This window comes from Bidens hawaiensis, unplaced genomic scaffold (genome assembly GCF_021521415.1).
Source record: "Bidens hawaiensis isolate Kalapana, Puna unplaced genomic scaffold, B.hawaiensis_p1.1 tig00010569_1, whole genome shotgun sequence".
Lineage (NCBI taxonomy): Eukaryota > Viridiplantae > Streptophyta > Magnoliopsida > Asterales > Asteraceae > Bidens > Bidens hawaiensis.
Window position 1 is genome coordinate 741862 of NW_027491807.1, and position 16719 is coordinate 758580.

At 33.8% G+C, this 16719-nt stretch overlaps 3 protein-coding genes across 4 annotated transcripts; all 3 read right to left on the minus strand.

Moving 5' to 3' along the window:
* Nucleotides 1-1083: 1083 nt before the first annotated feature.
* On the minus strand, nucleotides 1084-4166 carry LOC143535577 (uncharacterized). Its single transcript, XM_077029794.1, has 6 exons — nucleotides 3888-4166; nucleotides 2258-2338; nucleotides 2025-2150; nucleotides 1900-1942; nucleotides 1759-1820; nucleotides 1084-1670 (listed from the first exon to the last, which is right to left on the minus strand). Exons 1-5 carry the CDS (start codon nucleotides 4136-4138, stop codon nucleotides 1782-1784), a joined length of 540 nt encoding a protein of 179 aa, XP_076885909.1. The 5' UTR covers nucleotides 4139-4166; the 3' UTR covers nucleotides 1084-1670; nucleotides 1759-1781.
* A 1229-nt stretch (nucleotides 4167-5395) lies between these two features.
* Nucleotides 5396-10061, minus strand: LOC143535626 (putative serine/threonine-protein kinase PBL7). Of its 2 annotated transcripts, none has more exons than XM_077029835.1 (6): nucleotides 9854-10061; nucleotides 8648-8838; nucleotides 8372-8561; nucleotides 7320-7711; nucleotides 6358-6766; nucleotides 5396-5711 (listed from the first exon to the last, which is right to left on the minus strand). In XM_077029835.1, the coding sequence occupies exons 1-5, from the start codon at nucleotides 9996-9998 to the stop codon at nucleotides 6416-6418; spliced, it is 1269 nt and encodes a 422-aa protein (XP_076885950.1). In that variant the 5' UTR covers nucleotides 9999-10061; the 3' UTR covers nucleotides 5396-5711; nucleotides 6358-6415. The 2 variants fall into 2 exon arrangements, with proteins under 2 accessions (XP_076885950.1, XP_076885949.1); XM_077029834.1 differs by having other exon boundaries at nucleotides 5397-5711; nucleotides 6351-6766.
* A 1464-nt stretch (nucleotides 10062-11525) lies between these two features.
* Nucleotides 11526-14996, minus strand: LOC143535627 (WRKY transcription factor 44-like). The gene is made up of 5 exons (XM_077029836.1): nucleotides 14596-14996; nucleotides 13679-13810; nucleotides 13139-13611; nucleotides 12182-12334; nucleotides 11526-12093 (listed from the first exon to the last, which is right to left on the minus strand). The coding sequence occupies exons 1-5, from the start codon at nucleotides 14851-14853 to the stop codon at nucleotides 11958-11960; spliced, it is 1152 nt and encodes a 383-aa protein (XP_076885951.1). The 5' UTR covers nucleotides 14854-14996; the 3' UTR covers nucleotides 11526-11957.
* Nucleotides 14997-16719: the final 1723 nt, after the last annotated feature.

Consider the following 16719-nt stretch of genomic DNA (forward strand, 5'->3'; position numbering starts at 1 on the left):
AGTTTCATATTTATTGTTTTTATATATTGTCTCATCACGATAAATCAATTTCACATTTAAGTATTTAACTATTACCAAAAGATATTTCATGATGTAGTGATACTGTTTGTTAAGTTAATGTAACGGGGTCTCACAAGTTATCCGTTGCACCTTTAATTAATGAGACGAGTTACTCCACCTCGCTTATTAATATAGGTTATTGACTTTGTCCTTTGACCACAACTCCAGTAGTACATCCAAAGTGAAAATTTTCTTGGAATAATTGTGCACGACCTGAAGTAAACTATCTCATGTGACAAGCAGAACTGGATAGAATAGCTTCGAAGGAGGCAGTAGCCGTTAGAGGGGTATTTTTGTGAAGGATGTGATCACAAGTTGGAGTCGATGAACCACCAGCTGAAATCATGCATTTTGCAATGCTTCATTTTGGATGAAACATAGATCCCAAACCATAGAAAACAAGGCGGAAACACTGCCACCCTCTATCGGTCTACCCAAAATATTCCATCTCAAATGCTTTCCCCAAAACCATTCTGTGTACAATAATTGAAGTGACCTCGTTATTTTGCCCAACAAATGTTACAACAGTGGCATGTTTTGTGAGACATAATTTACGATGCCTACTACACATTACATCAAAATCAGATATTCTGTTTCATATAATAATATCTTAATAAATACACTAGAGACATGATAAGCCCAAACTATGAAACCAAAGCATTACTAAAAGTTTGGTTTTGTTAACATTTGGTTGTGTTTACAAAGACAACCTCACCCTTTGTTTGACCTAAAATCCGTTTAATCATAACGCAAAACACCATAATAGTACGTGATGCAGGAGCATCTTCTTATTTAAATTTTGATTGTTATTATCTTTTAATATTTTGTGTTTATCTTGTTTCCAAGTTTATCTCATTTTATTTTAGTATAAGTTAGGGTTTAAGGTTATGTATTATTTAGTTTTTGATTAAGTTTTAATATAAAAAACATTGTTCTTGGAACTTCAGTTCGATTTATCGTCTTTGATTAATCATGAGTCTCTCGAGCCATTGAATGCTTCCGAAACTGCATCAGCACGCTTAGTTAAAGAAAACTTATACATGCACTAACATCAAGAGATTATTATTGTACAGCAAAAAAGACATCAAAACAATAGAGTACACAACCAAGATTGTTATTTAACATTGTGGTCCTTCCTCGTTCGATACAGTTCATACTAAACACCTACCTAAAAATCAAATAAAACTAGCAGCCCGACAAAATTAATGGCAATCTACTTTCCAATGTCTCAACCAAATAACCAACCCGTTGCATTCTACCATTATAATCAAGCATTCAAGTTCTAACCAGAGATATAGTAAACCGATTTAACTCTATTCTAACATCATCTGACCATGATTCTTGGTGCATGAAATGCAGCCCGGATATGCAACATGCATTACCTGAACATGTACCAAAACATTTTATAGCAAAACGATATCTCAAAATACCTGGATTCACCAAAAATCATGGGCACGATGATACTAGGCTCGATAATGAAGTTTCTTATTCTCTGATATCATTTTTGGTTTGTTTTCGTTTAGAAGACACTGGGATATTTCTATTAATTATGACTGGCATGCTAGCTTTACCGATTCTCGCTACACCTAATACATGAGGAAGCACCATAACTGCAAAATCAACAAACACACATGTCAGCCGTCAAATGCGAAATCAGTCAAGACTATGACCAAAAAAAAAGTCAAACACAGGTCTTACTGAAAAAATACAGAGTACGGGCCTCAAGCCTCTCCCCCTGCCTTGCCAGCAATGGCTGCCTTCTGTTTAAAAGGATACATAAACTAGCTGATGAGAAAGCACATATATATTATACAAATTCAAATGTTTAAAAAGACGTACCGGTTCAATCTTTCCATTTCCAGTTACGGGTGTTGCTGAAAATCTGTAGGATAAATGAAAAATACTTCAGATTACTGTTCAAGACTCACATAAATAGAAATTGATATTGTCGATAAACTAATTACCTAAGTGCCCTTGCTTTCTTTTTCTCTTCTTCTATAGGATTAGAACTGGAAGATGATCCAAATCTAGAAAGTCTAGCCTTCTTTTTCTCTTCTTCTTCACTAGGTGTTGATTTTGTGATACCAAATCTGAGAGACAGAGCAATATATTCATCAGTTAGCAAACAAAACAGTGATAATTATAATTTATAAAAAAAATATACAGAACAGTATTAAAGCATGAAGTTAATAATAACCTCTCGGCTCTAGCCTTCCGTTTTAGCTCCTCAGCTTTCTTTGTGGCATCTGACCCTTGTGACCCAGTGGCTGTACCAAACCTATGATATAAATATGGTACAACCATGAAAGAGTTTAGATATGTGGCTAACTTACAGATCAAATAAATGGATTATGATACAACATAATCAGATTATACACTCAAACTTTCCAAATAAACCACGTGTTTTAGAAGTCAGAGAGAGAAAGTGTTTATAATCACAAGTAAAAAAAACTAATCATTTTAAAGCGCATTAGAAAGAACAAGTCAATAACTCGTGCTGAATGATCTTCAGAATAATAAAAATTCAACTATCCGGTCCCTTTTAAAAGATATAGATCACAAGAGAAACAACTTGATATTCAACTACATAAGACGAATCTATTTAACAACGCATAAGTATAGAAATGTTTCTGCACCTCCAAGTATAGGAATTCTTGGAGACATAGGATTAAGGTCAAGGACTTTTAGGAGGAATGTAGTGTCTTTGGTTAGGAATAAGTCTTACGGGCCTTTTTACCTTATTTTTAGTGCTACATGATATATTAATATAATATTCTATTCTTAAATTAGTATTATATATCTTATATCTTATTATTCATTACTAATATCACTACTTTTATTTATCTATTTATTAGTATGACTACTGTAATTATTATTACTATTACCTATTTATTTATTACATTTATCTAGTTTTTATTTGTTGTCTAGAGGTCTAGTGTTGAACTTAGTGTTTTTTTACTTGGTCTCATGCATATGGTTTTTGGAGCTAGGGGTCTCTCTGGAAGCAACCTCTCTCTTCTTCAGGGCAGAGGTACAATTTGCCTACATCCCACCCTCCCCAGACCCTGCTAACACCTTTACTATTGGTGGGATTTTTACTAGGTATGGTTTGTTGTTGTAAGATAATGGACTTAAGTCCATGAAATGAATTTCTAACCAACTCTATAAGGTAAATCCAGTATTCCAGTTAGCCAAACTAACAACTCTTAATAAAAAACCACAATACCAATATACCATATAACGATTTGGTTTATCAGACGCTTTGACATTGAGCCAGTGAGAAGGCCAACTTAGACAATCAATTTGAACAATTCAACACCGAGAGAAACCATCATTAACCCCAAACTAGCAAAAACATTACGCTACAAATCAAATACCAAATCTCAGCAGCAATAGCACAATCAGCATTCAGTAACATTAATCTGGTAATACTGTAGATAAGTTAAACCCTAGCCCTAATCCTTTAAACCGATAAATTAAAACAGATAAATAGAAACCGTATAGCAAAAATCGAATAATTGGTGCCTAGGCTTTAATCAGACCCTAGGCGCCTCCATTTTGGCTAATCGGAGAATCTAGGCGCTAGTCAGTCAAAATCAACCCTAGTAAGATAAAATCGGTCCAAATCTCCCAACTCGGCTCAATATGTCTATAGGCAGTAGCCGCCCACTCAAGTCTCAACTAGCTCCTAGCGAATTTTGCAACACGAGACAATGAACTCGGGACAACTTAGAACAGACCTAATCGTAACTCCTAATATACTCAACAATCATATCAATATGTACAAAACCTGAAACCCTAGCTTCACATATTATACAATTAATTACCTCTCGGCGCGTGAATTGCGTTTTTCTTGTTCGGAAAACTGAACCGGCAAACCGAACCGCTCAGCTCGGCGAACCTTCTTCTGAGTATCTGACTCACCTTCTCCTCCGCTGTTATTATTACCGTCATCCGCGGTAACCGTCACCGTATCTTTAGCATTCTCGCATGTTGTTGTTGTGGCGGGAACTGTGTTGTCTAGTGGCTTCTCAGGACGGTCGTCGGTGTTCGCCGTCGTTGTGTTTGATGCCGCCATTGATTGAGTTGAATGATTAGGGTTTGGTTTGTTTGATTTGCGTGGGTGCCCTAACTAAGCATCAGGCGTTAGTTAGTGTATACGAACCTTGGGGGGCAATAATTAAACATTTGAAAGCCTAAGGGGTGAATTTTGCATATTTCGAATAGTTAGTTTTGAAGTGTTTTTAACTTTTAAGGGTGTGAGGTGTGGTATAAGTTTCAGACTTTTGGGTCAGGTCAGGTAGCCGAAAAGGCGTCCGGAAGCATTGTTCCAACTTCCAAGGCTTCGGCTTAGGCTCGAGGAGAAAGTCCAGGCCCAACATTTTAAACAAGTTAAATGTTATATATACCAATTTTTTAAACATATTGTACACTACAATAAAATAAATACAAAAATCCAACCAAGTTAAACTTCGATGATAACGTTTTAGAACTCACAATTTTGTTTTTACCCGATGAATTGCTTGCCCAGCCAAAATGCGTATTAGTAGAAAAGGTTGCCACCCACTTATAAGGAACGCTTCGTTATCCCTCTCAACCGATATGGGAGTTACATATCCACTCTTCTTAGGTGACCCGGCTTTTCGTTGGCACACCGCCCCCGGCTCTAATACCATTTGTTACAGCCCAAGTAGATTGTGCTAAGATATTATTCATGTTGCCCCATGATGGGTTACCCATCTAGAAACTCATGGTTCTGTCTTCACCCAAACGAATTACTTGCCCAAACAAAACGCATCTTGGTAAAAAAGAAGGGTTCCACTCCCTTTGTAAGGAAGATTTCACTCTCCATCTCAACCGTTATGGGATTTACAATAACTTGTTTGGTAAAAAATTTTGAAACTTTATCCGGTTAAACAAAGGGATAGAGCATTTACAACGTAATTTATAAGAGCTTCAATATTATACGAAGTTTATATTTTATAACAAGTTTAAAATATATAATATTTATAAATAAATTTATTGTAAAAACTTCAAAATATTATAAACAAAATTTCTTAAAACCTCACAATTGAAAAAAGTAAAAAACAACATAGCCATCCTTCACCAAGGATGCGTTTTTTAAATATGATCTACACTTTTTTGTAGGACATTGGTTATTCACACACCCTTTTGTGTTATTCATACACCCTTTCCTTTTAACACACATCTATCTTTTACGTACATGCTATAAAGAGTGTATGAATAACACATCCCTTTTTTGTAGCCTAGTGGTCCATTGTAGCATGACATACTGTCGGTGCACCGTGTCCAGTTGTACAAACTACAAAGCTTTCTCAAAACAAAAGTAAAACAGATGTTCTGTTACATATATGGTATATGATCTGTACACCATAAAGTTGGACAACAATCTAAGTAAAAAGATGATACTTTATAGGGGGTATCATATATATTCCCCAAAAGCCTTTCTATAACATTAATAAATACTACATGAACAGGTTAACAACATACAAACACATACACAAGTACATCTACACATTACCAACCAAAACCTCATACTAAACCCACCGACCACCACCAAAAATAAACGCCAACTCGATCGACCGCGATCTGACTAGTTTTTCCAAACTCGTACCTACTCTACCAGAAACCTGTTTTCAAGTAAACAGCAAGTATAAGTTACACAACTCGTCTCAAATGCAATCGGTTTTGCCACCTCCACTTGTACAAGCGGATATTACACCTTTCGTCCTTTAGGTATATACCAGCTTAAAAGTTATGTCCTTAAACTAAGTTAATGACAAATAAATAAATAAATAAATAAATAAATAAACATCCTATATTTGAAAAGTCGTAACATATTACATCCTTTGCAGTAACTGGTGTTAAAAATTTTTGTTAATTTTTTTACAAAATGACAGTTTTACCCTTACACCTAAAGAACAGAACGCGCATTATTTTCACAATCCTTTCTGCTAACCGGTGTTGAAAGAAATATAAAAGTAAACCATTATGAAAATTACACATTTTTAACATTTTGTCCTTTATGTGTAAAGGCAATATAATCATTTTGTAAAAGATTAATAGAATTTTTAACACCGGTTCCTAGAAAAGAAGTAATGTACTAATGTGTAACAACTTTTCAAACAAATGATGTTTTTTTTGTAGTTGACTTCGCTTAAGAAAACACAGCCTGCAAATTGGTACATACCTAAACGCTGAAAAATGTAACACTATATTTTATTAACTTAGAAAATATTAAAGAAATGTAATCCCCTTTTAACACATACCACATACCTCAGTATAGTTCATACTTCAGAAAGAAAAGACCAAAAGACAGCATTGCCAATGAATTTCAGAAAAATCTTTTGGTTTGATTTTTCTCCGATCCACTGCCACTGCCACTGCCACTCCCACTCCCACTGCCACCATTCTGTTTCTTGTCACTGTCTCTTTTTGATCTAGGAGGTGTAGAAGGTGACCACGAGTTTTGATTTGGTTGAGTTTCAGGGTCATATTTCTGTGAAGCAAGGTAGCTCAAAGCCGTAACCACATCGGCTATAACTGGACGCATGTTCGGTTGTTCCTGGACACACATGGCTGCAACCGCAAGAGCCTGGTACAAACCCCGGGATGGATACTGACCTTGCAGCAACGGATCCGCTATCTGACTAAACTTCCTTCTGTCTTTAAACAACGGCCTCGCCTAATAATACATTGTAAAACCATAATAAAATTCCATGCTGTTACAGTAGGGTTGTAAACGAGACAAGTAGAGCCGAGCCGAGCCAGATTGTGCTCTCTCAGCTCGACTATATTTTAACGAACTGAAAAGTCAAACTCGAGCTTGGATCATAAAAAGATCAAGCTAGCTCGTGGCTCGTCAAGCAATAGTTTTATTTAAAGTAATTATTTTTGTAATTTTCTTATTTTTTTACACATTAATGTATAAAAGGCAAAAAAAACAAAAAACAATTCTAGATACATTTTTCTGACACACACAGTTTGTTGACATACACATAATGCAAAAGTTATATATTAAAACTTGGGGTTTAATTTCAACGAGCCAAACGAGCGAGCCAACAAAACGGTTAATAAGCAAATCATGAGCAGAGCCAATGGGTTCAGGCTCGGCTCGTTTATAACTCAAGTTGGCCTGGCTTGGCTCGGCTCATCTACAAACGAGATGTTTTCAAGCGAGCCATGAGCTTTACGAACAACCATATTTTATGGTCAACAATGTAGTCAAAATCACTTACCCATGCAACCAAATTCTGCTCCACTCCAGTTTTAGAGTTATCAATGGCTTTCCTGCCTGTAATAATCTCCAAAAGCACAACACCAAAACTATAAACATCTGACTTTAAAGTCAACTGCCCAGTCATCGCATACTCGGGAGCACAATAACCATATGTACCCATGACACGTGTAGAAACATGTGTATTATCCCCAACGGGCCCCAGTTTAGCCAACCCGAAATCAGATAGTTTTGGGTGGTATGATTCACCAAGTAATATGTTTGAGCATTTTAAGTCGCGGTAAATGACTGGTGGACTCGCTTTATCGTGTAGATACTCGAGCCCTTTAGCAGCTCCAGCAGCGATTTTCATTCGGGTGTTCCAAGTGAGTCGTTTTTTACCAGGAGATGGGTCTGCAAGATATGAAATATATATATCAAAACATATATGATGTTCGCCAGGTATCAGTTCGGAAAAAAAGTACTTCATTTTGAATAAAACTCCGTTTTCAGTATACTTAAAAGATCAAACAGAACCAACATATATCCGAATGCGAGTTATTAGAGAAATATCAAATTCAGCGATAAGCATCATATTATCAAAATCAGAAACCAAACCATAAAAATGAATACAGGCACCGATGTTGTTCGATTGATATCGGATTGGTTGCAGGTCAATATCCATTTTGGTTCGGTACAGTGCCCATATGATACCAGTACTCGGTATAGTTTCCGATACAAAAAATACTTAATTTTGAATACAACTTTGTTTTCAATAAAATCACATCATAATGTTGAGAAAAGGAAAAACTAAACACAACAGCAAATTTAGTTTTTTTTAATGTTAACGAATGCAATTTATTAGAGAACAATAAAATTAAATGACAAAATGAAATTTTATTAAATAATTAAATGGGTTAAAAATGTATATTATTTATAGCATAAGCAATGAAATTGAAACATTAAAAAAAGTTGGCTTTAAGAACTTATGCCATGGAACTTGTATATTACTAATCATTCAAGTTAGTAACTATACAAATATATATATGTTTTTTTTGCAAATAATGTTATTACCATGGAGATGGTCATCCAGAGATCCTAAAGGCATGTACTCATAAACCAGTAATCTTTGATCTCCATCAGCACAATAACCAATCAAGTTCACAAGATTTGGGTGATGAAGTAAACCCAACATCAACACTTCCACTAGGAACTCACGGTTTCCTTGTAGCCCGTTTCGATCCAGTTGCTTGATTGCTACAATCTAAACCAATGACCAATTACTCAGATAATTTTTTTCGCATATCTATAAACATAAATAAACTTAATAGTTTTTGAAACTGAACTAACCTGATTTGAACTTTCAAGTCGCCCTTTATAAACTCTACCGAAACCTCCTTCTCCAAGAAGACAGTCACCTCTGAAATTCTTGGTTGCAGCTGCTAATTCACGAAATGTGAACGTTTGTGCAGCAAGATGATCTGATCCTCCATCTTTGATCACTTCCTTTGGTTTGAACAATGGATTTGACCTAATGCTCTCTAAAACACAAGCAACAAAAAACACAAAACTATCAACTTGAAATAATGCAAATAATAACTTATCAGGGCATTTAAAGCAAGTCTAGAGTATCTAGCTTAAGAAGATGACCATGATATGTCATCAAAACCTAGAATATTTAGTATAACAGTTGAACCTAGGGGTGCAAACGAGGCGATCTGCTCGTGAGCTACTCGAGCTTGGATCAATAGAAAGCTCGAAACAAGACGAGCTTTTTCTAGCTCAAGCCGAGCCCGAGCCTCAAACAAAGCTTGTTTAGTTATTGATCCCAAGCTCGAGCCTTGTATGGGAAGCTCGTTTAGGCTTGTCGAGCCTTAACAAGCAGAGTTGTTTGCGAGTTCCTCGAACTCATATCGATAAAAAGTTTGGCTTTTTCGAGCCTTGTGTATTTTTAAGTTTTACCTCTTTGAACTTCTATGTATTAATTGTAGTATTGTACACTGCACCGTCGAGCCTGAGCTGAGGTTTGGCTTGTTTAAGGTTTTTCTCAAGATATAATAAATATAATTAAAAACATATATAAAATAACTATTAATAAATAAGCGAGTTGCGCCTGGAGTTTAGAAAAGGAGGCGATAGTCAAGCTCATTTACACCCCTAGCATGAACCTACAGAATAATATGGCTGTGAAAAAGAAAGTAGGTGCAGATTTGATATGATTTGATTTAGGTCAAAAACAGACGAAACATCAACACCATCACCAACAACAAATTAGCTTATGGATTCACACATCTAAACCAGGCAAATACTATTTGAATTAAACAGTTACAGAAACCCTAATCAGACAGATTCAAATAGAGCAAAATGAACAACATCGACAATAATAATCGTAGGTGGTATAATAATAAGAGAATTACTGATTTAAATTGAACAAAATGATAGAATCAGATAATGATATTATATGGAGCTTTTGGGTTATGATTATTATTATTATTATTATTATTATTATTATTATTATAGGGAAATAGGAATCTGGAAATAGAGAGAAAGAGAGACCTGAAGACGGTTGAATCGGATCGTGATGTTGCTTATAATTATTATTATTATTATAATTATTATTATTATTATTATTATTATTATTATTATTATTCTTACGCTTCTTCTTCTTATTTGGTGTTCCAGAACATGGAAACCATCCCATTCTCTCTCTCTATTGTTTCTCTCTTTGTTTGCAGACAGACAAAGAGACAGTTGTAAACAAGAAAGAAGAGCAGTCAACACTTCCAACAGAAAGATAAAAGGAGGTTTTATTGGTAAACTCTCTTATTCTTTCTTTAATTAAACCGAATTGAAAATCGAACTGAAACTGAGCCGGTTAGAAAATGATTATGTAGAAACCGGTTTGTAACCGACTGAAAATGTAGGTTCGAAACCGGTTTGTAATTTTCACCATAAAAATCGGTTACAAACCGGTTAACCGTACCGAAAGCGGCCAAAACCCGAACCGAAACCGATCGTAAAGCGGTTTTAACTTTTGCTGACCAAACGAACCTGTTTTAACCTAAACCAGTTTTGAGTTTTAAACCGATTTGTACACCTCTAATAATAGTGTTGAAAACATGGCAGTTATTAGGGTATGGGTAGTGGGGCGCAGCTGGCCCGGCGTGGCCGTCGCGCTCACCACTACACCATTATCTATAATATGATAGACATCACAATGTTTTTCATGATCATTGTAGGATGCTCATTTCACTTTTCTAATTTAGTAAGTGGTCACCTGTTACAAATGTATATAAGTGTAGTAATGACATGAAATGTCGGTGTTCTCACTTGACCTTCACTTCTATTATGATAACAAATTATAAAATACTTTTAAATTAGTCAATCAAGAATAAGTTGTTATATGTAATGGTGTTTGAGAGAGAGAGAGAGAGATGGCAAAAACAACATTTTACAAAGAACGTATAAATGATTGATGACACCGTTGGATTGTACATCAACCATGGCCCTTTTGAGGTTATCCTATCCTACAACTTTTATATATGTTGCAATAAGTCCAAAGTTGTCTTAAAGCAAATATATTAGTAAGGACTTACTATGTTTTCAGGACAACTTTTCTTACAAAAACGAATGAGCATTTGTTTGTTTCTCAAAGTTTCGGACGACTACTCATTGATGACACCACATTGCTTACTTAGTTTTAATTTTGAAAATCGTCTTCTTTACGAAATTTACTTTCAGATTTTCCTGGACTTTTCAAGTTATTTATAAATATTTTTTATGGGTTTTTATAAGTTCATTCAAGTGTGCCCATGTATATTGAATCATTGCTTTGACAATGTTGAATGGTGGCTTGAAAGCTTGAACTTGATTAAATGTTGCTTTTATTTTTCTGTTGAGCCAAATCATTATTATTATAATTGATAAATTAAAACGTTTTGCGACAAAATTTCCAAAACTTTACTTCATTATACTTGTAAAACTTACGTCATTATAATACACAACACCTTTTTTCTTTATGTTTAATCCGATTACGCAAAAGTAATAATCATCTAAGGTTATTAGTAACACATTAAGTTTAAGTTTTGTAAGGTATTCTTCACGTGTGATTTACAATGATATCTTTTATAGGCAACAAAGACTTGCTTTTAGCCTCACTGCATCAACTATTTCCATACAAGCACACATGAAACACGCTATCATAAGTCAAGTAAACACCCAACGTCAAACGACAAAACAAAAACACAAAACGATACAAAAGCCCACTGGCCACTACCATGGATCACACCATATAGTCGTTTAACAGCTACATGGTTATTTAACCAGACACGATTAACACTCGAAAGAGATGGCACGGAATGTGAAAGTAGGGACGGGGTACGTGTTTGGTTTGTTACTTATTTTTGCTACACATTGGTAGATACATAATCTCACCAACTTTTAAATCTTCACAAGATCATAAATGTTAACTTATTGGCTATTATAGACCCATATTAACTTTTCTAACATTAAATATCTTAAAAATTACAAAGAGCTTAATGGAACAAGGTGCTCTTGTATATTTAGCCCAGTGCCACAAGCTACAATAAAACCCGAACCATTTTCGGATGTTCTATTTGCTATACGACACTAACTTATTACATAAACCCGAGTTTAACAATTAATTAGCTTTCTTGATTGGCATTTCATGATTATGTTTACCTTCATATGTTGTAATAAATACACTTGGATCATCTGATGTTCTTTCCACATGTTTCCTTACTTCACACTTATCGCCTGTGCATCTGTAGTAACTTCTGCACAAGTTAAAAACATAAACTCGATCATTTACCAAACAAACGTAAATTATACTTCTAATAAACTTATAACGTAATAATAATAAACCTTGGATAGGGGTTTCCCTTGACAACTTTCTGCCCGTATTTTCTCCAACGATAACCGTCTGAGGTTGCTTCTGAATCATTGCCATCATGGACTACAACCCGAGGTTCTTGTACGCGTTCACCTTGTGTTTCATTTGATTGACTCAAGTTTCTCCTGCAAGAAAATAATAATGATAATAATAATAATAATAATAATAATAATAATAATTATTATTATTATTATTATTATTATTATTATTATTATTATTATAAATGGGCTTAAACTTAATTGAATAAGCATGTGATCTTTTGAGGAAAAAGTTAGCTTTTTATTAACAATTATAACCAAAAACAAGAGTATAAAACTATAATTTAATTTAAATATAAGTGAACTACAGAACTGTCTAAAATGGGTAAAGGAAAATATTAACTCAAAATACAAAACACAAAATATAGTAAATTGGAACACCGTTTCAACTAACCGAACTTGAACAAAAACTGACAGTTTGGTTTTATGTTATCGTAAAAACTGAACTTTTGGTTCGGTTCAGTTTTGCATGCAATAAAACAAAAAAAAATTGAACCAAATAAATGTCTAGATTTTCATTTTTTAACTTGGAATCACAAGTAATTTATAAGAATTTAATAAATAGTGTAACTCAAATATTTTAGCAATTTAGCCTAAATGTATAGTAATCAATTAATCATTTGCTAAAAAAATTAGTGATCATTCGGTGTTTTGGACCATTTTTTTTTTATTTTTCCCAAAAATTTTAAGCCGAAATGGTAAAACCGAAGCCAAACGGTTAAAAACTCAAAAACCAAATTTCAGTTTTGATTTGTTTTAGCCAGAACCGACACATGCACACCCCTAGTTTCAACCCGCTTATTTATAATTGGGTTGATTCAGATTATGTTTTATCTCAAACTGGTCAAACGAAAAGGAAAATATAGCCACATTAAGTATGACTAATTGCACCTTTTTTTAACCCGAGGCGTTCGAGTACTAGCATCAAATCCTTCACTTGAACCATGATGGTTAGACTCTTTGACTTTGACCAAATTGGTCAAACGCAAAGATGATCCAACGACTTCATCATCATACTCGCGGTTTACATCTTCACTAGTCCCATCAAACGCATGACGTCTAGGAACCCGAGGCTTTGAATGATTATGCTCATCTTTATACACAATTTCAGCTATTTTCCCATCTATTGATCTTTCAACCTTCTTTTTAACCATACAATTCGGGTGCGTGCATTTATAATAACTTCGTGGATATTCACTTCCTTTTACTTGTTTTTGTCCGTATTTCCTCCAATTAAAACCATCATAAGAAGACTCGTCGATATTGTTCGTGCATAACTGTGATCGCCTATCGTTTCCAGGCTTCTTTGATTGTGATGCAAGATTATAAGCTGGTGCTTGTTCATGACTTGCATTAGGTGTTTTCTAAAACATTACAATTAATGATAATATAAAATTATAAATAGAAGAATGTAAATGTTAAAAAACTAACCATGTTTGACAATAGACTGATGGCTGCTCTTGATACTGTTTTTGCCAATGGTTTGTATAGCAATTGAGATGTGTGGTTTGATTTCAAGATCTTATCAGATAAATGGAATGATTGAGTTCCGGTTAACTCCGCCTGAAATCAAGGAACCATAATAAGTAGTTAGGGTTGTTCACAAGCTGAGCCAGGCCAAGGCGTCAAGCTTAGGCTCGGCTTGGTTTTTAAAAGGATATTTAATAAATACATTTCAAGTTAGCATTTAATAGTTCAATACGAACTTTAATAACACTTTGCAATCAATCAATTTTTAAAAATAAAAATTATAAATATTTATATTATTTTATACTAGTTTTGTCACTTATTACATGTGATTTTATGATTATAATTATGAAAATTATTTTATCATAGGGTAGTTTTCTCACTTATATATCATATGTTATTTTATGAGTCTTATATGGAAATTCGTTTTATTTAATGGTAATTTTGTCACTTATAATATGTAATTTTTTTATTAGAATTATGAAAAATAATTTATTTGACGGTAGTTTTATCACTTATCATATGTAATTTTATGATTACAAATTATAAAAATTAGTTTTTTACACACTTTTAATTTGCACACATGCAATTTGGTTATTACACATATATAATTTACATATTTACACGTATGTAAACTTGTGATTAAATATATGTGATCACAAATTTTATCTATAACAAATAATTAAACTACTCATAAACAATATTAAATATACAAAAATAAATAAAAATAAATGTTTGTTAAGAGTTTTTAAAAATTCTAAACTTGTTTTGAGTTCTTAAAAACCCAACCAAGCTCGCTCGCTCAGCTTGGTTTTAAACCGAGCCAATTCGAACAAGCCTTCTTTTTCTTCGAGCTTTTCTGGAGAAAAGGAAAGAAATACCTGAGAAGAAACCATGTCAGGTGGAGCAGAGCTCATAACCGATTTAAACCGACCCATCTTCGGTCTAATGATCGTTGGTTCCAATGACTGTGAGCCATTGGTGGCACCAACAGCACTTGGCTCAGAGAATGGTCTAAAATCCGAAATCGTAGGCCTTGAAGCTACCGGTTTTGATATCAACGTCCTTTCGGGTTCGTTAACGTTCATTTTTTCTAGTGAATTTGCATGTGTTATGGTTTGCATATGATGAAGAATCATAAGATGGGTTTGGAATTGAAGGTTAGAAGAAGAGACTAGTTGTTGGTTCAATTGTGTGCCAACTAACCGTCAACTTCACCTAACTATCAACGTATATGTTATTAGGCGTCATGTACAAGTGGTCACAGCTTTGGCCGTTTTAGGCAAGTTGGTCCACTAAATAATATAACCATTTAAAATGTAACAACAAAATTTGTTAAAGTTGTACAAAATCTTTTTAAATTAAAAAGGTCAAAAGGAACAAGTACAAAAGGTAAAACACATATTAATAAGTTATGAAAGTTTAACAAAGAAACAAATAAAAAAGTTAGGAGTGGAAGAGCTACAAATTAGGACGAATTACGACACGTGACGTCCAGTCAGCAAATGGTAGGAATTTGTTTTTGGTGTGTAATGATGTAGAACTTATCAAACAAACGAACACGAGATATTGGGGTGACAACACTCGATTCTTTTCATATAATCAAACGAATATACCAAACGAACTTCACGAACTTTTCAAACATATATGGAGATGAGACTCCTCGACTCTCTCTTAACTCTCTCTCTCTCAACTCTCACCTAATAAAACTAATAATCTAGACCCTATATATAGACCTATCAAACTTCTTATCTAAGACAAACTTAACTTCCTCTCCAAACCAAACCTTTCATAAACCTATTATAATTCAAATACCTAAATTAAAACATAATTAAATAAACATTTAACTTTGCTAATAATTCAAGATTAATCCTTCATTCACCTCCTTAATCTTGAATTATTCATCTTCTTACTTTTATTTCTTCTTTTCAACTGACTATAGCATACTTATTTCACATATTCTTCAAACTTAGTATTCGTTCCTTTCGTACTTAACTTTGAAACCACATTGTCATTTTCTTTCTCGAATCGCTTCTTCTCATCAACTCGTTCTTGACCAATACTATCACGAACTCCAAACAAATTATTCGGGATTGTTCCAAACCGAATTTCCTTCACTTTCATAGTCGGTTTCACATCATAACTTTCTTTCTTTTCATCTTCAAAGTTGTTAGAATTATAACATACTGAAGCTTGATGTTGTACGTCTTATTCAGATTTCTCTGAACCTTCGTCAACAATCTCTCTTTCTTATCATATAGCATCAATGTATCATTGGCTAGTTCAATCTTACATCCTTCTTCATCCAACTTTCCCAAGCTAAGAAGATTAGTCTTCAACTTAGGGATATAAAAAACATCACAAAACGTTTTCTTTTCACCAGTCTTACTTACCACAGTCACATTACCTTTACCTTTGACTTCGATCTCGGATCCATCACCAAACTTCACTTGACCCGAAAATTCTTCATACAAGGTAGTAAAAAACTCTTTCTTTCCTGACATGTGATGACTTGCACCATTGTCTAAGTACTACGTTCCTTCATTGGTATCATTTAAGAACCCTAAAATAGTTAAGAACTCTTAGAAACTCTAAACAACCTAACATTTTTTAAATTGTTTTTTATATATTAACATTATTTAAGAGTAGTTTTATCATATTTTATATAAAAAAATTTGATTTCATATATTAATCACAAGTTTACATATGTGTAAAATTTATATACTTACAACTATACATAGGTGTAAAACAAAACATAGATATGTATAAAAACTAATTTTCAAAATTGTAATCGTAAATATAGATATAAAAAATAATAAAACTGCACTCAAATAACATTAAAATACAATTTTATTATAAAAAACGTTAGTTTTTATGGGTTTCTTTAAGTTCTTAAATAATTTAGCAATTTTGTAATGATATTCATCATCATATATATATATAACACATAGTAATATAATAATAAAAAAATCTTTCCCCTTCCGATGACAAAACCCACCCGCCCC

What these genes read in the sequence shown, in the direction of transcription:
- LOC143535577 (XM_077029794.1), bottom strand. Translation starts at nt 4,138, where the DNA reads ATGGCGGCATCAAACACAACGACGGCGAACACCGACGACCGTCCTGAG. An exon ending in CGGAAGGCTAGAGCCGAGAG is followed by an intron (nt 2,151 to 2,257) that starts GTTATTATTAAC and finishes TCTGTCTCTCAG; the next exon opens with ATTTGGTATCACAAAATCAA. An exon ending in AAGAAAGCAAGGGCACTTAG is followed by an intron (nt 1,943 to 2,024) that starts GTAATTAGTTTA and finishes TTTATCCTACAG; the next exon opens with ATTTTCAGCAACACCCGTAA.
- LOC143535626 (XM_077029835.1), bottom strand. Translation starts at nt 9,998, where the DNA reads ATGGGATGGTTTCCATGTTCTGGAACACCAAATAAGAAGAAGAAGCGT. An exon ending in TCCGATTCAACCGTCTTCAG is followed by an intron (nt 8,839 to 9,853) that starts GTCTCTCTTTCT and finishes CTTGTGTTTTAG; the next exon opens with AGAGCATTAGGTCAAATCCA. An exon ending in AGCAGAATTTGGTTGCATGG is followed by an intron (nt 6,767 to 7,319) that starts GTAAGTGATTTT and finishes ATGTATTATTAG; the next exon opens with GCGAGGCCGTTGTTTAAAGA.
- LOC143535627 (XM_077029836.1), bottom strand. Translation starts at nt 14,853, where the DNA reads ATGATTCTTCATCATATGCAAACCATAACACATGCAAATTCACTAGAA. An exon ending in CTGACATGGTTTCTTCTCAG is followed by an intron (nt 13,811 to 14,595) that starts GTATTTCTTTCC and finishes CCTTGATTTCAG; the next exon opens with GCGGAGTTAACCGGAACTCA. An exon ending in ACGCCTCGGGTTAAAAAAAG is followed by an intron (nt 12,335 to 13,138) that starts GTGCAATTAGTC and finishes ATTTTCTTGCAG; the next exon opens with GAGAAACTTGAGTCAATCAA.